At 39.3% G+C, this 24,584-nt stretch overlaps 1 protein-coding gene across 1 annotated transcript in view; it reads right to left on the reverse strand.

The window, feature by feature from the left end:
- ofcc1 (orofacial cleft 1 candidate 1) overlaps positions 1 to 24,584 on the reverse strand; it is a 46,798-nt gene that overhangs the window by 7,405 nt on the left and 14,809 nt on the right. The window contains exons 4-5 of the mRNA XM_016231224.1: positions 21,709 to 21,872; positions 13,798 to 13,957 (exon numbers count right to left, since the gene is read on the reverse strand). Of these exons, the coding sequence (XP_016086710.1) occupies positions 13,798 to 13,957; positions 21,709 to 21,872 (324 nt within the window). The remainder of the gene's footprint in view (positions 1 to 13,797; positions 13,958 to 21,708; positions 21,873 to 24,584) is intronic.

Here is a 24,584-nt window from a genome sequence, read left to right on the forward strand (position 1 = left end):
CAGGTTTCTGCATGACTCACGCAGCCTCTGACCCTGACACGACACTAACACACACCAGCCTACAATAACCTGCTTCAGCCTAATCCTTAAACGACAGAAAGGAAAAACAAAGAAACTAGTGGCCCGTATCACTCATTAATACTAGTGTTAAGGGCTATGCTTGGAATAGCATGCTATTTGTTCTATTTTTGCATGGTATGTACATTTTCTTTATGCATGGAATGCTTGGAAGACCTACTACTTTTACTACAGTCTGCTCAACTTGACCTTGCATTTACAGCTGTATGAATGAACCCAGAAATGGTTATCAACCTCAACATGCATTCTGCTCACTTTTTCCATGCTTCAGGCCTTATTGTGCACAAAAGAAGATGAAATGATCAAAAATTATCAAAATGTGTTGATGACTTTTCTTCTTTATTTATTTTATATATGCATAATATTGTTTATCGTTGCATACAACATTCTGTTTCACATACTGTACTATTTTTTAACAAATTGCAGTCAGTGGACAATGTATATTACACACTATGCAGGAAACAGTATGCTAGTGTTTCAATCAGAACATAGGCAGAGCTTTGAACATCAAAGGCTCATGGGAGATTACAACAGAGACAAATATACAAATGCAAAAAAAAGGGGAAATACAAGATGAAAAAAAATCAGATGTTGTGATTAAATCATATCTTAAGTGTCTCAGCTGGTCTGATGTCATGAGGGATGGCTCTGATCCAAGTATACGGGTCCCTTGTGTGTGTTGTACCTGTAATGCACTGCCCTGCTCTATTAGAGGAACACAGGAGACAAGCAGAGCGTGTAACATGCTATATAGGTCATGGATCTCAGATGCATTGGTGTGTGAAGATCACAGCGCCTCTCACCCAACTGGGCCAGCTTCACACTAGTGTCAGCACTGCTACACACACCCCCTCTGACCTCAAACACACACACACATGCACACTATACATATACTCATCATTTCTCAAACATATGTGTGAATGCGCTGTCACAGCATGTTATGTGCAAAGACTCACCATTTATTTTAGGTCTGAATGTATTACCATGGTGTTGTGGACATGTACATTGGAGTATCATGAAAATAATGTGGTACATGAATATCATTTAGGACTATATAATATATCAAAGAGCCACAATACTACCTTCTAATGCTATCAAAAAAAGGCGAGAGAGTCTTGAATAACCCTGAAATGAATTATTTACATGTAATTTTATATATTGTATATGCACATGTAAGATGTGACTATGTGAGGAAAAATAAAGTGATATGGTAGGGATGAAATATTTTTTGTTGACCATGTCAACTAGATGAGCACCAGATACAGATCCCCTCCAAAGACCTCATCACCTGACGGCCATCGGGGCAAGACCACAGAAACCAGATGAGTCCTCTGCACAATCTGACTTTGTTGCAACCTAGAATTAAACTGCTGGTTTCGTCTGGCTAGAGGAAAATGGCACACTATTTTGACACACTATTTCCCTGTGTAATACTGTAAAGCTGCTTTGACACAATTTGCATTGAAAAACACTATATAAATAATGGTGACTTGACTTTCATATGGGTATTTTGGCATGGGTTTTTGTATTTCTATTTGAATGGGTTTGCGGTTAAATGCCTGAAATAAGGTCTGTGGTTAACACAAGCTCAAGATATGTTCACATATTATTCTATGATATATCATAGAATCAGTATTACCCCCTTGTGATTTTTTAAGCTTTTACTTGTCTTGAAAAATGCAGTTGCTAACAAGTGGCTAAATGAGACTATACTGCTGGGGACATTAAACATCATCTTGTCTTTTCCCGCTTTTATAGCCTCACTGTTTATAATTGCACTTTTGCAAACTATTCTATACTATTCTTTCTTCTGGTGATTGTATTTAGGCTTCAAAATTCATAAAAGTTGTGTTCATTTGCGAAGATTATCATGATGAATAAAATGTGTAGGAATCATACATTTTTCTTGGCCATGTGAGCTTATTTCCTGCAATAATCCAAAATGGAAAAGTCCTATTGGGTTTTTTGTCAAGGAAACCAGGGTGCAGCACTCTATAGTGGACTTTTTTGGCTATAAAGAACAATGAAAACTCAGTCCAGCATGTCTGGATGACCAACAAGATGAATGCAGAGAAGAAAACAGGACCTCATCCTCTGAGACTGGAAACACTTTGATGGGCGTTTGGAAGAAGTCAGCAGGCTCAGACAGGCCTGAATTCAGATTACCAGATGACTCACTTTCTCTCTGTTTCCCTTTTTCCCCTCTTTTAGCAGGAAGTTTTTCAGGCCACAGCCGAGTTTATAAATTCAAGGTGACCCCTTAATTGGCTCTATAATTACGACTCCTCTGGAAAAACATAGGTCTTGTCAGGCAGGGTCAGAGCGAAGGAGAACTTTAATTTCACTGTGTACCCCCGTCTTGATTTTCCAACTACTTAAGACTGTTGGCTAAACACAGGTCGTGCTGGTAGGTCGGAAATTGAGAGTCATTACTGCACGTAATTAGACACTTCTTAAATACAGAGTGCCTGGAGAGAAGGTCCACACTGAGCATTGTCACAGGACACATCAAACGTCATCGGAAAGACATGAGCGAGCAAATTGCAAACACTCAAAGTCTGTTCTCTGAACGATTCATGTGTGGTCTGGACAGATACTGAAGACTCTGTTGTTTAGCGCTTCGTATGTCGTGATGTTTCAAGTGACTCCGCGGCTCTTTGTCGCTTTAGCAACATCTCATCTTGGTTGTTCACACTCAGTGTGGTTAATCTGCATGTGTAATTCCACTGTCAGAAATCACAAAGTCTGTATTCTGAGCATTTCACGCATTGCATCATGGTTATTCCTTTGAACCTTTTCTTAAACGCGAGAATACTTGGCGGACGCTTCTCTCCAGCGCCGTCTTCGCGCTGGTGGTAAGTGCTTGACTCAGACTCAATGCCTGGCTGTTCTCAGGGAACCCATCTGTGGGTTAAGCAGATAGCATTCAAGTGAGCTAACCTAATTCTAACCAATCAAGCTTCGATTTATTGTGGACGTCTGTATTCAGAAATCTGATAGAGTCCATATCAGTCTCTTTATTTGAATCTGGAGAGACAGCCATTGCTTCTTTGAGGACTATAAACATCAAACCATGACTCCCAGCCGCAACATAAATTCTGATTTTGCAGGCGTTACGGCAAACGGACAGACAGGCGGGGGTCCAGGAAGTGAAAATATGGACTGGTGCTCCATTCCACTCCAAATGAGCCTGTGCCTGTGCCCAAGCAAATGAGATTACACATCTCCATATTTGTAAAAATGGATATCCGAAATTTGATAAGTGCATTATTTAAGTGTGGGTGCCTCCTCACGACAACCCTAATATGCTGGCCAGCATGTACGAAAGCTGCTGTTTAATGGAGTAATAACTGCAGTGCCAAGTCAGAGTCAGATGAGAGCAGCTTTTTAAATACTGACATAAGGGCCAAATTTATTCAGCGATTTCAAACAGACCCAAATGTTCTTGTGTAAAACAAAATGCAACTGCTAATTATACTGTAAAAAGTACATATCTAAAGGGTGAACAAAACGTCTAAGAATAAAATAAAAGGCAACAAATTAAACCCACAGTTTATAAACATGTAAGCATGCAAAGGAAATGCTCTATGTTGCAGTCTTCCACATCTTTCTTTCATTTTTTGATCAATTGGGCATTTTAAGAAATTATTGCAGCTATTTATTTATTTTTTTCATTTCTGCAGACCTGATAAATGCCCACATTTGCATCAGCACACTCTTGAGTTCCGACTGAGCATTTGATGGATAGATGGATATCTTGAGCATTTATTTATTTATTTAGCATAACCCTTTACCCCCTTTTACCCACCTTCAATCAATGACTTCATATTGTTCTTTTGACAAGGCATTTGACAGTGTAAACCCTAGTGTGTGAACTGCATTGCAACATGACTCTGAACAAAAATGTGTTGTTTATTATTATTCATTTAACACCAAATGCAATCAATAAATAGTATTATTTTACCCGAAATTAGGGTGTGCTGTATATTTTAGAAGTTTAATAGAATATGCTTTTGTTAGCTTTGCAATATGCTAATGTCTAAATTCATCAAGTCAAGTCATGTCACATTTTAAGTGCTATTTGTATGGCATGCAAAGTTGCTATGTACCATATGTATTCCTTCCTTTAAGATGAAGCATTAGACAGTAAGGTTTAGTTTTGCTCTTGTATGTTGGTTTGCCTTTGGGACTAATTTGTTTTCAATCTCTCCTCCTCTTGTTTAAGTGCATTGGGATGATAAATAATACAGCACAGGCATATCATAATACATACAATGTTAATATATATTTCAATCTGTTTATCATCTCCAGATCTAGCTTTAATGGTCACACACAGTAAAAGCATCTGTTGAGGGAGTAACTAACAACAAACAACAAATTCTGAAATTATCTGCATTTCTCCTCTTCCCTAGTGTGCTTCCTAATCTAGTTGTTTAATAAACCTGGCATTGTTTATTACAAATATTGTTAGCTCTTTGACAAATTGCTTTGTTTCCTTCTCTTTTAAAAGTTGCTTCAAATAAAAACTAAAAACTTAAATGGATAAATGTAAATTATTCTTTAGCAGTATTTTATATAACTTATTTTGTTAAATTTTTTAAGCTGTCACTCTAATTGAGAACCTCACTGTTTTGAGGCTTTATAAATACTGCTCTCATTACAAACACAGTGAATTTCTTTAAATTATAACTAGCTTGTATCTTGGCAAACTCACAGCACAGGTTCAAAGGAACTTCCCCAGCACAGATTTTTAGCTTTCCCCACCACAAGTACCTCTGCTGCTTTCTTCTCGTATTTTCAAGACAAAACACCACTGACCTTCCTCTCGCGCTCTACCCACCCTACTCCCTAAGAGCGGTTTATATATAGTGCCGCTCCACTGCTGGAATCTGCAGCTTCTCAGTTCTGTCCCACTTGGCTTTAATTTACAGTGGGAAAATAATTAGAATCTCACTTTTGCGAAGAGTGGAGTGAAAATGTAAACAATGCTTCCCTGCGGGCGAGTGCTTCATCAAGTTGACAGGTGCATTTGAATGAGCCTGTGCGTGTGTGTGTGTGTGGCGGACAGCCTGGGTTATTTATGTGGCAGTTGCACATGGCAGGCCTGGTACAGTATGATGTGATGGGCAGATTACAGCAGAAGATCATGGGAGAGAGTAAAACGGAGCTGCAGCTGGGGTTTAAACAGTAGGGTGAATGTGGGGCCAGTGAGGGCATCCAGGGGCCATGCTACTGATATACTGGGTTTAGCTGTTCTACAAAAATAAACAACTATATAGAAACAGAAAAGTGGATATTGAGCTGTATAGCTCTTTTACACAAACTAGTGAGCTGCCCACTTATTCAGGATTTTTAGTTATATTAGGTACACACAGATGTGAAGCCTGGAGTGGTAAGCACCAATATGCTATGTTCTAATATTTTATAAAATACTAACTTTGGCCCAAATTTTACAAAGTGCATGTATCCTTTGGAGAGAAAGCAATCCCAGAATGCACTGTAATGAGCTCAGTGAAAAATACCACAATTACTACAACTACAACAACTACTACTAATTCATTACTGAAATAGTACAACATTGCTAAAATTGTTATATACTAGTTACATCGAATGAACAATTAACTATTTACCCAATTTGTGTGTTCTGTCTCATGTTTGTTGCTAAACTATCAAATTTTTAGTTTTGCAACATGTGCTAACTAATCTTTCGAAATTATACCTTGGTAAACAGCTGCCATGTAGAAACAGACATGCATACGTGTGTGTGTGTGTGTGCGCGCAATTCACATTTATATGTACAGAGTATATACATATATATATATATATATATATATATATATATAGAGAGAGAGAGAGAGAGAGAGAGATAGAGAGATAGAGAGATAGAGAGAGAGAGAGAGAGAGATAGATAGATAGATAGATAGATAGATAGATAGATAGATAGATAGATAGATAGATAGATTAAACAATAAAATAAAATGTGAGTTTTAAAAACAGCATATACCATCGATTAATTATGGAAGTCCATTTCTGCCACAGGATAAAAAGAAAAAATTTAATTGCAAATTTTTATCTCACATTTATGACTTTTTTTCCTCAAAATCATCAGATGAAATGTCAGAATTACCTGATATACCAGAATTACCTGATACTTCCAAATTTTTCACCCTCACAATTTGGAAGTTTTCATGTCACAATTCAGAGTTTATATCTCACAAGTCAAGAGTTAATGTCTTACAAATCTGAGTTATAAAGTCAGAATTGTGAGTCAAAGACTTGGAATTCTTAGAAAAAAAAGTCAGAATCAGTAGGTCTATAAGTTATTGTAGGTAACCCCATGGGAATACTTCCAAAACCTGAATGCTTCTCTCTATGCAGAACTGTAATATTGATTCCTTGTGATTTCTCTGAATGGGTTTCTCTGGCTGCATGTTCATAGATGTGCATTATTACCGCACGCATGGTGGAGCATGTTGTTTTTGTAATTAGGGCAACATGAATCTGCAGTGCTCGAGCATGATTTGGCTGTGGAATGGTTTTATATCTGCCCTACTGCTCCCACAGACTTGACAAACAACTGCTGAACATCAGAACGGACAAAATGAGTCATCTCAAGATCATTTGTATTGTTTATTGCTTGTTAGCAGCGGACAGAGTGAGTGCTCTTCTGACAGCACAACTCATTTACCTCAATGAACCAATGCTAATGTAACGCCAATCTACTGTGACGTGTGTTTGACTTGGCTGGTAGAGAGATTTATAAACTAAACAGGCATGAATATTTAACTTCAGACTCCAAGCAGAGACAGATAAAGAGGAGATAGTATCTGAGCTCAGGATAATCTGCTTCATGCATCTGCATAATTCACTGTTACTAATCTGCTTTTATAAATGCTTAAAAAGCCCATTTAATCCATAAACAACTCCGGAAAGGAAATAGCAACTTGCATGAAGCACTAATGCCTGGAAGTGAAACTTTTTCGAGGTTTGTTTGGAGGGGAGAGAATCAGGAATATTTACATTCATATTAAAAATGGTTTTGCATACACCAATCTGCTCATAGATTTATTTGAGCATCAGCAAAGATACTCGCTAAAAACTCAGAGTGATCAGAGTGATTCATTTGGGTTTCAATTTACAGATCGGATCTTCAACAGAACAAAAGATCTCATGAGAAAATAACTATTTTACAAGGTGGTGTAATGGTGATATTTAGTTTAGCTGCTATTTCATTCCTCCCATTCTGTTTCCTATGTTTCATTTCAGTTTAGTTCTTGATTTTCCCTTGTTGCTAGTTGCTAATTAGTTCCACCTGTGTCTAATCTATTTACTTTTGTTTGTTTCCTGAATATATAGCTCTGTGTTTTGACTCTTTGTCAGTTTTTAATACTCTTGTTATTCTCCTGCATATTTTGGTTCACTCATTAAAAACTGTTTAGTGATTCTTCGTTGTCCTTGTTGACTACCACAAAATACCCTGACAGCTGGCAGTTTTGTATGAATTTGTAAAACATGAATGAAAAGTGTGATTTTTCAAAGAATTGTCAGCATTAAGGCCCACCCCTAACCCTGCTTTTAACCCTAAGCATCAGTGGGGTGTAAGTAGATCATATAAAAATATACAAATGAGAATTAGTGACCAATTCGCTAAAACTTTAAATAGTTACGAATTGTACGAGTGTGTTGAATATTCTCCTCACAAATGTAAAAATGTGACTCCTTCACCTTGTTTCGTAAGAAACTCCTTGAACACTTTGTTAAAGCAATAAGCACTCATGACTGTGCATTACAGTGATTTTACTATAGCTACGGGGTGTTTTTAGACACAACACAAAGCAGACCCTGTTAAACTAGTAGAAACAGCAATACGGTCAAATATACTTAAGTTAATTAAATAATTGTAAAGTTAATTTATTATGAATAATAATTTAAATAAATTACGACCCACAATTAGTCTGTATAGTATTCAAGGAAGGGTTATTATAGCTAACTGAAACTAAAATTAAAACCATTAAATAAATAAATAAATTTTTATTTTAGCTACTTGCCAAGTTATAACTAAAGTAGTTGCTAAAATAAATACAACTAAATTGAAATGTAAATTAATAATAAACTATATAGACATACATAAAAACATATATTTGATGTTACTGTTTCATATAAAAAGTACTGAACTGATCTGAATAAGAATCAGCTCTTTCTTGGTTCTGAATCCAAGCTGCAATTGTGCTTCTTGGCATAACAATACTTTTAAAAGAGCGTAAGTAACCAAAGTGTCAGTCTAAAAATAAAATAAAATAAAATAAAATAATGGTTCTTCTGTATTGCTTCCATCTTGTTCTGGCACCCATCACGTCGGGGGGTTCTTGGCCTCCACGTCGTGCATTACAATTGTTTAATGCACAACTAGCCATGCATTATCCCGTATATGTGCCTAATTCTAATTGACTGTTGCTTTAGCAATACTCTGTTTTCAGGCTCTGTTGCATGGGAGATACAATCAGTTGAAGTTGTTGTCTAAAAACAATTTCATTTTTTTTTGGTCACAGACAGGGAAACAAATGATATTAAAAACCTGATATTCTCACAAATCCCTGTTGTGCTGCATCTTTAAGCAATGTTCACTGACTTACTGACCATCCAATTTGTTCCTTCTGTTTTACATTATGAGCGAGAGAGAGAGAGAGAGAGAGAGAGAGAGAGAGAGGGAGAGAGAACACAGGATCTATATGAGTAAACATGTGGACTCAATTTCAAACTCCCGGCTGCAATTGTTTTGACAGCTGACCGTGTGCAATATGTTCGGATAAAATTAAAAGAAACGTCCATCTCTGATAGAACCAACGTCCAGCCTGGTATGTGGAAAATAAGCGCTGTATAAAAACAATTGTAGTGCTGCCATGTTTTCAGAGCATTTGAGTGAACTAACTCTTGCTCACTTGCTAAGATTCTGATTTACTGATTACCCATCCATTGTAGAATCCTGACTTAACCGTGACCATAAAAAAGCGACCAAACTGATGATGTTGAATGAGATACGAGCTTTACAAGCACACCAAAGCAATAAATTAGCCAAGGACAATCTGAGGGGCTTCCACGCAAATCCAGACTAGTGTCTCTCTCTTCCCAAACCATTGTGTGACTGCAACACTTTCACACATTGCTGCCCACCGAAAGCCGTTGACCTTTTCTGCATGGCAGGCGTGTCCCCTCTGCAGTCATGTCATATTGAGCTCTGTTGTGTGGCTGTGCCGCTGTAGCCCGGGGCCCTGCAGCCTCTGTGCACTGTCCACTAATAGCCTCCTGTAATTGAAGAAGCGGCTTTCAGAACTAATGCAAGCAAACAGGCCGGCGGAGTGGAGGGGGTAGGGCTGCAGGTGCCTTCCTGTGACCCTTCCTATATCAGGGCAGATTCTGGGCAGTTTCCCCCTTCGTTCCAGTGTTTATGTTCCTGTTTTGGTTGTTTTTCCAGGGCTTTTTCAGGCCCATTGTTACCTGACAGTGTCTCCGGACCTTGTCGGTAATGGGCCGCTAGTCAGCTTTTGTAGGTGAGAACTAAAGCTGATAATTTTGGGAAAAGCCATAAATTGTATGTAGGACTACAAAAAAAAAAGTAAAACAAATGATTCATTCTCTAATTTAATAAAGCTTTTCATGCCAAATTCTTGGGTTTGATTCCCAGGAAAATCAGGAATTTTGAATTGTGACAGTGAAGCACTCAAAATGATCCTCAAAATTCTGCTTACTATAATGCAGATCAATGTTAGAATTTTTATTAGTAAATTAATTGTATTAAATTTGCAGTTATTTAGTAATACAGTGCTTTTTAATTGTAATATTGTAATATGTATTTAAAGTTTAAAAGTTTGGGATCAGTAAGATGTTTTTTTTTATAGTCTCTTACGCTTAACAAGCCTGCATTTATTTGTTTCTGCTTTATCAAAAATACAGTATAATTTGCCAGTTTAACAGTTAAATTTAAAAATACAATGGAAATTTATTTTAATCCTTTAATGCAAAGCAGCATAATTCCATTTTGGTAAAATACATAATTACAAATAAATCACTCGTACTGACCCCAAACATTTCGACAGTATAGCATAATGGAAGGGAGATATTAATTGTGAAGCAATATTTGCTTTCCCGACTCTTAAATATTACATATAGGTGACAATATTTAATCATTTGAGCAAAGGCAACTGTAGAGAGAGAAAGTTTGGAGTGAGTTATTTGATGAATTTGCTGTCACAGAGTTGGACTAAAGCAAAAGCATGAAAAGGTCCCACGTAACTCCGTCTTAATAATTACAGACGGAGAGACAGAGAGATGAGTGGTGGGGGGCGCACAGGAAGAGAGCGGCAGTCTGCTCCTCATTAGATCTTCAATGCGTGTGTTCTCCTTCCTGCGACAGGTTGGGCCCCCTGTCAGTTGTTTTGCAAAGCACCTAGGGTGTTCCTTAAATTCAGCCCGTGGAAAGACATTACTGAGACATGTGGAGACAAATAGCACGACAGAGCACAAATCTCGATGCGATTCAGTAGCGAAAACATCTCCAGGGCTATCAGCAGCCATTAGCGTAACGTTCTGGTGAATTACCGAGAAGATTACGGCGACGCCGGACTCCTCTGTCATTGTCACACAGCCGGTGACAAAACAGTTTGCGTTACCTGCTTAAGCACGGCAGACATTAGCACCTCCCTTCCAGGTACAGTAATCAAGAAGGTGACGGCACGCAATTAATGAGGTCCATCTGCAGCAGTGCCTATACATAATTAATGAGCTCATTATCCACACACTTTGACTTTAGGCCCCTTCGCTAGACATAGGCTACACACTATAGGAGTGCAGTTAGAACATAAAGCCTATGTGGTTGTAATCACCATCATAGAAATGTTTCTCAGCAAAAGACCCACAAACTACGATGTAGCCAACCATACTGTACGTGTTTGTTAAATGCAAGTGCTTATTTTTATTCAGTGACCGCTGAATGCTAGTATGACAATGTGTTAATAATGTAATAATGCTGATCACATGGCCTAGAAGGAAATAAACTGTAATGTGAAGTTAATTAAAGAGTAAAAAATCAGATTAGTTTTTATGATCGCCCCATGAAACATACAGAATTTGATAACGATAAAACCAGGTCACGTGCAAAATTATTTATTGTGGATTGTTTTATTGTTGTAGTGCTCGGAAAAAGAAACTTACATTAATGAAGAATTACCCATAACTGTTTTAGTGTCAGAACGGCTTCTTTGCTCTATAAAGAAAAATGTGCTTCATATCAGGAATCAAGTTACTTAAAATTAGCAAATTATTAGCTTTAATAACCTTGTATAGGCTAGATGACAACTTACATGGAAACTGCTTTAGGTAAAATGTATTTTGAAAGTTTATTTTAGGTCAGTCGGAGTAAAACCCAAGTATTTCTGCTAGTGACAATATTTTTTTTTTCTTTTGCCGTCCATTAATATGATGATATGGTTTGAAAAAAAAAAAAAAAAAAAGTATTCCATCTTAATTATTATAAGCTCATAAAATAAAAATAAAGGCTAGCAGTTTTAGATAAAGTATAGCAGGACACTGCTGTCACTTTTTGATGTCTTAAATGCTATTAAATACTCGCAATGTATAAAACAAACTGTTTATTTTTTTAATGATAAATTATATGTATTGTAATGATGATATTTATTTGGTATTTGATGTGCTGAGGCCAAGACAAAGTATGTCAGTTTCTGCAACACTGTAATATTTGTTCGCAATGGTCAGCGCATGTACAGTATTGGCCACAGGCATTCATACAAGCTGCTAAAACTTCATAAAATAAAAATAAAGGCTAGCAGTTTTAGATAAAGTATAGCAGGACACTGCTGTCACTTTTTGATGTCTTAAATGCTATTAAATACTCACAATGTATAAAAAAAACATTTTTTTTTTAAATTTTTTTAATGATAAATTATATGTATTGTAATGATGATATTTATTTGGTATTTGATGTGCTGAGGCCAAGACAAAGTATGTCAGTTTCTGCAACACTGTAATATTTGTTCGCAATGGTCAGCACATGTACAGTATTGGCCACAGGCATTCATACAAGCTGCTAAAACTTTTCAAGTTTCCAAGCGTCCTGTGGCTCTGTCTGTACCTGTAAATGTTTTCTATGCTCTCTCCACCCCCATTCTCTGCTAATGAAGGCCTCGTGGCCTCTTGTTATTAAAATCACGCCTCTTTCAGAGATATTAATTGGGTCCATAATAAGGAATGTGCTGGATTCATTATTTAATTGTGAGAGAACATTTGGAATACAGTTTCTGAAATCTATTTTTAATGAAAACTACTACATCCTGGCCTAATCATATCAAGCATATTCTATCTAATTAAGGATGCAAAAAATCATTAGAGTTGCAAAATATTAGTTTCAGCACTGTCTGGCTGCTCCCTCCCCTCCAACATATATTTTTTCTACTGTGTCGATAAATAGTTAATGAGGGAAAAATGACAAAAATTTGCATGTAGGCAAATTAGTTTAATAGGGATATGTCTTTGCTGAGTTGGGAAAGTGACCCTTTTTGCATAGAGAAATTGCCACAATAATTATGAAATAATGGCCTAGCCCGTCTTATTTAAATGAAAAATCGTCAGCCTGAATAATGTAAAAATTGTGAAATGCAATAACCCTAAATTTTCATCATGCTGGCAAATGTGTTTAATGTGTTAGCATTTTATCAGTTCAATAACGGCAAATTAGGGCCAATATGAGAGAGGAGGTTATGACTGCAGTTCTGGGATGGAGACCGCTCTAGCTGAAAAAGATTCTGCAAGTGTGTAGACTAAACAATGCTGTTTTCTTAATTACAATCTAAACAACTGCATCCAATTAGTAGCACCTTCATTACTAATATTTCCACAGCTGCAGCAGTACTTTTTGAATCTAAAACATAAACTGGGTCATTGCAAAGGGTTGCAAAAATAACATGATTTGCAAAGGTCTACGATTTGAGCTAGGAATTGCAGAATTCCTTTTTAATGACTTGTTTGACAACCAATAACATTTCTTCATCAAGAGCACTAAAAGAGGAGTTGCCACCCAAGTTGTGAACTCAGTGTGTGTGTGTGTGTGTGTGTGTGTGTGTGTGTCCTCATGCGTGCCACTGTTGATTGAGCAGTCTTTTTTCTTAATGAAATATTGCTGGAAATTGATTTCCGTGGATTAATCAAGCCAAATTCCTTTTTGGATAATTAGCCCAAACTAATTAGACTAACTAAAAACCTCTGTGACAAATTTTTGGCATTCATAAATGTAACTAAAGAAAACAGAATAATGTTATATCCTTTGATTCCATTTTATGTTAATTATAATGCATATTAGAAAGCTCAGTGAACAGTTCAATGTGACGGTCCATTTCTGAAAACCATCACAAAGGCTTTCTTACTCACAAATGCTAGCGGGCATCTATGAGCCATCAGACAGACAGAAATCTTTTGCAGAGGCAATCTGATGGATTAGTATCAACTACAATTTTGCCCATCTCCTTTAAAACAACCATTAATCCAATTAAGCACCTAAGACTTGAGTAGAGCGTTGCAACATTCAAACGTTGTGTGGCAATGCAGCCCATGGCAGCTGGATCGCCTTGATGCAAAAATATATTCTCTCTCGACCAGTGTTCAGTGCTGGTTGTTACCACTATAAAAAGGTAAGAACTTCCTCACACTTACCTTGCATCTCTCTCCATTGAAGCCTCTCCATTGCTCTGCCTTCTTTACAATGTAATTGAGCTCCTGGTTGGAAACCTCCATGTCATGTGGAACAAAGAATGCTCCCTCAGTGCTGTGGAGCCGCAGGTAGATATCTAATAGTCTCCCATCATTGTGAAGTCTGTTAAAAGAAGTAGAAGGTTAAGAAATGTTTGGCAGAATTATGAATTTATAGCACCAAGCTCCAAAAAAAAGACAAAAATACACTATGTATTAAATCCGAATTGGTCATGTAACATGAAGGAACCAGTGGCATTCAGTGTTGATGATGTTAATCTTGATCTTCTGCTCCTAAAGGTGACATTTTTTTAAACAAACACAATTATGAATTATATTTGAGAGACCCCAAATAATATTAACACATTTTTCCATCTGTTTCTCACATAATATTAGAACTGAGCAACTATTAAAGGGTTTCAATGGCATGGAGGGCATGTAAAGATGACCTGATGATCAGTAAACTATTTCTTGGTTTGTCACAAAGTTGCAGCAGAGAAGTTCAGAGTTCAAATGGGTTTTATGCCACCTTGTCACATCCTGGTCATTTTGCTGTCAAGGCTGTTAACGTCTGATGAACAGCTCATCTGACCTTTTCAACAGAGTGAAATTCTGATGAGCTTCAGCTCGGCAGAAAAGCAGGCCTGACCCATCAATGTCAACCGGCAAAACAGAAGCGACTCTAGTCTAGGTTTGACACCTTTGTTAACTAATTCTGGTCTTTTCTTCTCCCCTACATTCTACTCAAGAAAAAGCTGGAATGAACAGCCATCTTGGACCTCTAGTGGGTCGTAAGCTTCTGAAGCATATCAAATAAAGCCTCCTCTCTCACTCATCACAGAGAAGGTGCATTGAATGCTGGATTTTAAAATCATAAGGCAGTGTAGGAGGCTTGTTTGCTTGTGTTTTTGTGGGAAGGCTGTCTCTTCAGATCATACCTAGATCCTAATGTTCTTCAAAGAAGCTGAGCTCATAGAGGTATCTGAATCTCTGTCTGGTGAGGAAGTTGTGAGTCATATGACCACTACAGTGTGGTTATTTGATATTGAGTCTTAAGGTGGCACCTCCTCAGACATCACTCATAGACAGTGCATGAATCAACAGCCATGAAAACACACAGCTTGGCTTCTCTTCAAAATGTCTTGACCCTCCACTGCAGAAAAGAGATTATTCTCGCTCAGAAGGGTAATAAGCACTCCAGAAAATGAAACATCTACCATGCAAAGTTTAAAGGATGAAAATCAGTATGGCTTTGTGAAATGTAACGATCCATCATTCTACCAAGGGGAAAAAAAGCGTGTGATGATTGCTTTGCTATGGCATGTACACTTGACCTAAGTATGCATGAATGACGATAACCCATTAATTTATGATCAAAGTGAAAAAATATTGCCAGAGTACACATATTCTATCATTTACTTAGTACATGACTTAATGTGAATTAATATGTATTGAAAATCATATGTCTTACTGTATGTCAGGAATTTATAATAAACTATTTAGAATCATGATGAACTTTAGTATTTTTGAAATAAAAATATAAATCAATAATTGGCTTAAGATGACTAAGGGCTCATCCACACAAAGCCAGAGCTTTTCCTATCCTATCTTTTTTTTCCCTCGTTCTTCCATAAGCATGGCGTTGTCTCAAGAAATATCTGCGTACACATGAAATCACTGAAACCGGCTCAAAACGATGTAGTATACTTTCCAGACCATTATGTGGTGCTGTAATTCTGCCACAGAATACACCACAAATGGAGAAGAAGACTTGGCGCATGCGCATAAACATTGCACACTGTATAGAAACCCAACACAACAACAAGAAAAGCTAGTAAATTTAGTAAAGCTAATAGGCTCAGAAGCTTCTGCAGCACGAACACAAGCATGTAGTTCGCCATTGTTGTTGTTGTTGCTGTTACGTAAACATAAAGGTGTAGTTTTCAGATTTATCCACTCTAGGACCCAGTTTCACAAAATAGCAGTTTCAGGCTCCCAAAATGCGGGATCCGTCTGGGCTAAATGCTGATACGATACAAAATTGTTATGTATACAGCTAAACGGGTCTCCTTGTGTACAGGGCCTAAAACAAGCTTGAAAGCAGATTTTATTTTCCCCCACCTTGATTAGCTTTTCAAAGTCAAAGTCAGGCTATGTAATGGGGCAGTTGGTCCATAGTAGAGAGGTCAGGTGATCATTGTGTTGGTGGCAGCCTTGGTATGTCTCAAGGGGACCTGGGCACCAGTGGAAAGGTCAACAGGTCTTCTGAAATTAGTCCAACTACTTGCCAACTACTTTCAATGGAGCTAAAGCCTGCATAAAATGTTAAAGGGGTGGTTCACTGTTTTTTTTTCTAGGCTTGATTGTGTTTATGGGGGGCAGTCTAACATGTGTCAATGCATCATTTTAAAAGAACACATTATTTTTCACATAATTTACCTTTATTCCACACCGCTCTGTCCCTTCTCTAAGATCATGCTGATCATTTCCTGCTTTTATGAAGCCCCACCCTCAGAAATAGGCGATGGGCTCTGATTGGTTAGCTAGCCCAGTGTGTTGTGATTGGCTAAACTGCCTCTAGTGCACGTCTAATCGTCCCGGCCCTCACCTTAGCGGCATGTGCTCTGGTTGTATTATAAACAACGGCATTGTTAATATCGCTTATCTGCTTTGAGCCCCGATTGAGAAGCAGAGGATATTATTGAAGAGGATCGTGCAGAACCTGTGCAAGCACGACTTTTAATGGTAGGCCAATGTTTTTTGTTGGTTGTTCTCTCATACTTTTAGATATGCTGTTATTTGTAAATGCTACTGCTTATGTTAGCTTTTAATATTCGGTTTTATCCTGATTAAAGCTTTAATACAGTACGACAACTTCATGCGTGTCCATGTTTAACGCTTCTCATAGCTATGTGAAAATAAGTGTATAATTGGAACAGTTCATTGTTGGAGCTGAGCTGAATGAGAGAGGGAGAGAGAGAGAGAGAGAGAGAGAGAGAGAGAGAGAGAGAGATGCAGAGCGTGTGCAGAGCAGGGAGACGTGAGGGACAGTATTAAGAACCGCTGCTTTAGAACATTGATTTTTGAAACTTGTGAATCCATTAGAATCGTTAGAAGACAGAATCGCGATCTAGTTTTCTCTTCCTCTTCTCTAAAGCAGCGCAGCATGGCCTCACCCCCTTTACTGCCTTTTCCCGAGGGCGGGGTTTATCTGGGTTTGTTATGTCACGAACCCGGGAAGTAAATTGTTGTAGTACCTACCAGCCGTTTTTGTAGGCATTCCACTGCCAGAATTTTAAAAGACGATATCTCCGTTTGCATTGAACTTTATTGCAAATATTGTTTATGCTCAAACAGCAACATTACACACTAACTAATATTAAAAAAGTGAAATCGCAATCAACCACCCCTTTAATAAATGACACTAAAAGGTGTCATACGCTAATTAGCACTTTCATGTCATTGTTACATTGTATTTACATTCTGCCTGCTGTCAGCACTTTATATTTGTTTGAATTTGTTAACTGAATGCATTGTTCCTCTCAGCCACTCATTGGGGTGTTGCTAAAGGTGCCAGAAAAGTTTATAAATATTGCATTAAACTGCAAAGTTAAAGTTGGCAATACTGATGAGGATGCAAATAGTCCAATTTATATTCACGTTTCATTTCATGTTTACACTAATTCCAGGCTGAGGAAGTTTAGAACACCATTTGCACTTGCATTAACAATCATACTTTAGTATGTTTGTATGTATTAGTAACATTATATTTATTGAACATTATAACATTATATTCATTATATTATACCATCTCTTTCATAGAAGACTTATATAGTCAAAAAGGCTGAGAGTGATCTCTCTCACTGTGATTCAACATGTTCAATCGGCCAAAAATCCGATTTGAATGGAGGTCGGCTTGGTGTGTCATGCCTTAATATCCTTGGTGTAATAATAACTGTTCTTCATTTGCTAACAGTGTGAATCTGGGATGGTCATAGGAGGCCCATGATGATGACCCTTCTCCTCAGTTTCAGAACCAGAGATGTCTCCAACCTTATGATTTCCTGAAATGTTCTTCCAGTAAACTCATCCAGTAAACTATCATCACTCTATAAGCATGTTCATTGCCTTGCAGAAAAAAAGCTCAGTTTGATGGCCTCAACCAGATAGACTCCAAGGTTTGTGGTAGCTTGTGTGCTCTTTTGTAGTCTTTATGAGTATGGAAGGATGTCCTAAATCTCCACTGTGAATGCTCCATTGCCACTCTAGGCCCAAATCTGGACCCTAAGTAAATTAAAGTGAGAAATGTCCATTGCTATTCATCAAACATTTCCAGGTGTGCTGTTTGGACATTGCTTCAGGTGCACCTCATCATATGCTTTCAGCAGAACTCTGCAGCCCTGCTCAAAACGTGAGCCTGGGCCCAAGATGACAAGACTGCGTCAAACAACCCAGAAGGAGGCACATCCTAAGACACATTTCTTAGAATTTGTATGAGGGTGATTGTGTGTAATCAATATGATCTTTATGGCGCTGGGCCATTAGAAAAGCCTGCTCAAGCAGCAAAGTTATAAGTAAATTTAATGTGTACATTTCTATTATAACTTAAGACATCCAAATAAATCTTAATGACAAGGTGTACAAGCAGTCCAATAATGTCCAGAGAATTTGGGTTTGTCAGTTGTTTTGTCTAGCTATATGTTATATACGTTATATAAAGCTATGAATGAGAAACCAAGACATCCCATAAACCATTGGTACTCAGCCCGGCTCCTGTAGATCAGGGTTAAGTTCCAACCCTGCTTTAAAGCACAGAACAAGATAATAAGGTTTTGGGGTTCATTAAAAATCGCAAGTGTTTTAGATACCGAACTCTGAAGATGGAAACAGGACTGAACAATCCTGCCATTAACCATTTGAAATTGTCTGTAACAAAATATTCCTGACAAAATTTCAACACAGACATTTAAGGATCAGGAATCAAACAACGAACCAGGAGAACTACATGTAGCACATTTTTGTATCAATCTGCCTCTTGACCAAGACTGTCAGCTTGAAAGCCTCTCAACTGACCAGATGTTGAAGAGGAGAACCGTTCATTCACTGTTCACTGCTTTAAAACAGACACTTCAGTTGTGCCACTATTCACCTCTTATTTCAAAATAACAAGTTCACCTGTGGTCCCACATCAAATGTCTGATTGTGTTTATATATTTTCTGACAAACGGAATGAAAAAAAATGCAAAACATGCTTTTTTCCTGCTTTGCAGGAAGTGAATCAGGGCTTGCTAAAATGTAATTAAAAACGGATAACAGTTCATTCTATCTATACGTGTAGCCTCAGGCGTTATTTTAGAAATAGGTCAGGCACTGTGTCAGTGCTTCTCTCCACACAGTGAATAGAAGCAGATAACCCATAAAAATGCGCAAGCCTACTCACAATCAGACTGCTGGCCTACATTCACACAGCACAGCCACCCTTCAGCTTTAACCCACGTTACATGCACCAACCCTGCCATCCTAGAGCCGTACACTGACATGAGACATCACCCGCCTCAACGGCTGACACCTAATGTCGTCCAGCCATTGAGAAATAAGATGAAAGCTCTTTCTCTGAGACCATTCTACACTGATTAATGAAAAATCAGGTTGTTACAGTTTTGGGTCCTTTGTTTTAATTCCAGTCCTTAAAGCTACAGTCTGTGTGATTAAAGATCTAAATATTCAAAACAGGGATGGTACATTAAAATAAATCCATAAACAGTCGATTCCATAACTATATCTGCCACATGCATTTCTTAACTTCTTGGTTCAAATTTAGCCTTAAAAGGTTTCCCATTTTTGGTTAATATGATTTTGTGTATCATTCTCTTGCCCAGTAACAGCAATTTGAACAAAGAAGAAAAAAATCCCAATCCTTTACTGTGCATGATCCTTAGTGGACATTATTTCAAAACACATCACAATTTGGTTCCTGGTAATATAATCATAAACCCCAATGTTCATTACGTTTGTCATGCATATTAACAAACCCTGTGGTGATTTCAGCTCATCTTCATGTCATTTCTCTGATTATTTATTCTTTAATTTCATGAGAGTATTAAATCAAATTGCATTACATCAACACTTGGCTGTCAGATGACGGTAATGAGCAGAAATCTCTTGATAGGGCCTGTTTATGATGCTTATGTGCTGGTGGACAGGACTTCATTGGCTGGATGTCCCTCAGGGGTTCCCTGTCCAAAAATACACTGCCATAATCTCAGACTCTGGATTGTGTGGACTGCAGTGTTGTGACACTTTTGACACTTCCACCAGGAAGGTCAAACACAAACTCTCAAGTTGACAGGAAAAATAACGGCAAAGAGAAAACTACATTTAGGTTCTTATTGTGAAATTCCATTTCTGAAGATAGACATCATTTATTGCTTGGATGCAGAAAAAAACTAAAATTTTGTGCCAAAATAATTTAATCCTCTCATCTTCCATCCCTCTTTTTTTATCTATTTATTATTTAAATATTTTCTCTCAACATCAGCATTTTCCCCTACCATATACAAACTACAAACACTGCTGTTAACTAAATGTCAAGCCATTTACATTTATAACACAATGTGTGTTGCTTTCTGTTAAATATAAATGTGTGGTATATATGTTGTATGTTAATATATCCCTCTGCTGACATGTTTGGCTGCCCTGCAAGCAGCCTTCTGTTTTCTCTCTCCCTCTTTTAAATTAAAACTGTCAAATGAAGAACGCCTCGTCAAGGTCAGGTGAGTTCCTCTATAAAATAAATGCCCTGAATTAGGCCTGTTCAGAGGAAAGGATTAAAATTGTCCTTTCTCTTTGGAGTGTTACAAGCTCTTGGTGCATGAAGAAGATCTGTAAAGTTGCAAAGACTACAGTTTAAAATCCAAAGAGATATTCTTTATAAAAGTTAAGAGTCAAGCAAGCCTACCTAAAATGGCTCATTCTAACACGCCCCCACATGTCTACGTCACGATGTGGGAAGATTTGCATAACGCCGCCCAAATGTTCACGCAAAGAAAGAAGGCGTAACTTTTATTCTCACTGTAGTATTGTTGTTGCCGCTGCCACCATGTCGTGAAGGCGCTGTGTGTTTCGTTGTGAAAGCGAAACTACTTTGTTTGGCCTTCCAAAAGAGGACGATATCCGCTTCGTCATGCCTAGAGCTGATCCGTGCTGGTCACTGAGGAAATAGCCTGGGGTCGTCACATGTGGTTGCCGCAAGCCCGCCTGCCGCCGCTCACTCTAGGCCGCTGGCTGCCGCTAAATCTAGCCGCCGGCCTCTGCTCACTCTAGGCCTCCGGCCTCCGGTCTCCGCTCTCTCTAGCCCGTCGTGTATGACACTGTGTTTCGTTGTGAAAGCAAAACTACTTTGTTTGGCCTTACACTGCATTATCAATGTATGTGTCCTGGCCTGCTTGCTGTATCTGGCTGCAGTTTGATTAAATTTGGAGCTCATCCAGGATGACACTCCTAGAGAGAATTATATTCCCAAACCAAAATGTATTTAGAAATGATTTAGTGTTTAATGAAGTGTTCGAATGAAGTGTTTAATTTCCACTACTACAAGTACTGCACAAATCTGCAGTGAGATTCAGAGCTAGTTGTGTTCAGTTCAAGACTCTGATTAAAACTTTGACTTAGTTCAAGATTTAAAGTTCTTGAAAAATGTTCTAAAAATGCATTTGGTGTAAATGATTGAGAAAAATAGTTCCAGAACCAAAGGCTGCTGCAAAAGTGGGTGCTCGATGTTAAGCAAAATGTTAAATGATTTGCAGTGGCATAAAGGCATGTTACAAACTACAGTTCTGATTTTGTGTTTGTTAGATTGTTTTTAAGATTCTGTACCTGAGGAAGTAAACATAAAGGAAGGTGAAGGAGAGGATGCAGTGGACACCGTACAAGAAGAGTGTGATGATGATGCCTGCTGTGCCCGACTGCTCAATCCGAAAGAAATGCCAGTACATCTTAGCAGCATCTGCTAATGGTTCCTCTGCACTGTAGGACAGACGCTGACCAAACAAAACACGTTTCACAAAATCACAACTGTCTCACCTATATAAAACATAAATATACAGACATATCATTGGTAGAAAATGAAAAACTCTGCCATGTTCAGGTTGGCCCATTTTAGCCACAAATTCTGCAATAAATGCAACCAAATACATCCAGCTGCAACTAAAAAAAAAGATTAATCTGGGATCTAAATTGGTGTCTCCATGTTTTTAAAAAGCCGACCTTCTGATCATATAAACATTTCACACTACTGTTGTTTGTTTATTTTCTGGTAATTTAATTTTGCTGTTAATTTATCATTGTAGGGAAGCATTATTTTAAATAATGTAAAAAAGTACACTTGTGCATACTTTTAAAAAAATGTATTATAGAAATAATATGCTTTAAAAGAATATTCAGTGTGAACAATGCAATGCAGACACTTTTATTACATGCATGTAATAAAAGTGTCTGCATTGCATTGTTCACACTGAATATCAATAATAATGTACATATGGCAGAAATGTACGGAAATGTACGGAAAAATCAATTAAAGACGTAATCAAACAGACGATGAACACTATTAACAGCAATTATTATATGATGCAATCAAACTTATAGCAAAATGTGGTAGTTCTGTATGTTGTTTCAGGGTTGGCATTATCTGGGGTCCTCTGAGGGGTTGGCATCATCTCTTCTCATGTGTTCTGGATCCAGACTGAAGCTTGTGTAACTGATACATGAGACTCAGTTGGTACTACATTATAATATTGAAGGTTAAAATTGACTGTTCCCTTTCAGTCGGTCACTACAAGTCACGTCGTGACCGACAAATTGGGATCTCGCTTAGAGAACCAAACGAGTCAATGCACATTTGTAAACTAAACGAGTCAATGCACATTGGCATGCGATAATTGCATCCAGCTTCCGCTGATCACAGCATGAGCATAAAAAGGCAGCCGGTGCAACGCATACCAGCTTTTCGCTTCGGAGCCGAGTGACAACATCGTTCTGCTCCTACCAACTGCTTCGTGTGTGACGAGTTTAGCGCACTCTAGGGAACTTCTTGTGTTGGTGGACGGCACTTCATCGGTGGTCGTTCCTGTGTCGAGTGGGTTGCGCACTTCAGGCTGCACTACCCCCTGTCGTGCTGCAAGCGGCCATTTTCCCTGTGCGTCTCAGCACCTAAAAATGCATTTCCCTGAAAGAGCTTATTTCTCTAAAAGAGCTTACACGGGTGCATCTTTGTACGGATCGTCTTTCTGAAGATGCTGTTTCACCCGTGCGTTTCTGGATGCAGTCGTTACCTGACGCCAGGTGGTCACGATCGCTGACTCACGTGTCTGGACATTAAACATGCTGAGTTGGCATTCGTGGACGAGTCATGTTCCCATTGCGGGAAGATGACCATCTCGGAGCTGCGGACCAGGCTCCGTTTCCTCCAGAGGACAGAGCTCCGTTGCCTCTGCCACGATCTAGTGTTCGGCTTGGCGGCAGCCAGGCGTGGACTACTTCGGGCAGTAGCACAGGCGGTCTGAGGGTTACAGTGGTGGCAAACCCCTCAGGGAATCAACCTTCGTGGGACTATCACTCCTCTAGCGCTTCGCAACCAGTCGAGTCGCCAAAGGCAATATACGGCGATCCCCACGGTGGAACGGTCGGTAGTGATGCAGTTGTGTCCTAAGACCGCCTCCTTCTGGCAGGGTAACACGTCGCTCCCCTCCCAGGCCTGTAGGCATTGTCTGACCGGCGGTGCTTACACGGCTTGTGGAGAAGCTGCCTCCGCCTTACATGCTATGACGTTACTGCAGGTTCATCAGGCCAAGGCACTGAAGGACCTGCACGAGGGTGGTCACGATCCGGAAGTTCTGAAAGAGCTCCGAACCGCTACTGACCTCGCACTCCGAGCGACGAAGGTCACTGCGAGATCTCTGGATCGTGCGATGTCCACACTTGTGGTCCAGGAGCGCCATCTCTGGCTGTGTCTGGTCGACATGAGGGACGCCGACAAAATTCAGTTCCTTAATGCCCCTGTGTCCCAGACCAGCCTCTTTGGCGATGCGGACGAGAGCTTAGCCCAGCAGTTCTCGGCTGCACAGAAGCAGAATGAGGCGATTCGTCACATTCTTCCCCGGCAGGCAGCTGCTTCCTCCACCCGTCCACTGGCCACAGCACCCCAGCCTGGTCGTCGCCGAGGGTGGCCCCCTGTGTCCGTCCCCATTCCCACGCCGCATCCGCAACAGCCTCAAGCTAGCAGCGCCGTGGAGCTGGGCGTGGGCAGGCCGCCACACTCATCCAGGCCCCCGTCAACCTGGTGGTGAGCAGAAGAGCAAGAAGCCCCGGGGCACGGAGAGTCGCGGACAGACCAACACCAGACCACACTCATCCTCCTCCATCGCCAGCAGGCAGCAGTGGGCGGTTCGAGAGCATCAACAAAGGCCCTACTCACGCACCCTCTGCCCAACTGTGGAACCAGGTAAGCGTTGCACCGCACACTCAGACCCCTCTTCGGTATGCTCACAAGCCGCCCGAGTTGGGTCCCTGCATTCCACCTCGCTGCCCCACAGCGGGTGTGGTTGTGGTTCCGTTGGTCCCACTTGCACGGTATCTGGGTGCCTGGCTAGCGCTACCAAGCCCGTCTCGCTGGCTTCTGCGGACCATCAGCCTCGGCTATGCAATTCAGTTCGCCCGGCGTCCCCCCAAGTTCAGTGGCATCCGCTTTATGATAG

Source organism: Sinocyclocheilus grahami, unplaced genomic scaffold, assembly GCF_001515645.1.
Source record: "Sinocyclocheilus grahami isolate Dianchi unplaced genomic scaffold, SAMN03320097.WGS_v1.1 scaffold385.1, whole genome shotgun sequence".
Classification (NCBI taxonomy): domain Eukaryota; kingdom Metazoa; phylum Chordata; class Actinopteri; order Cypriniformes; family Cyprinidae; genus Sinocyclocheilus; species Sinocyclocheilus grahami.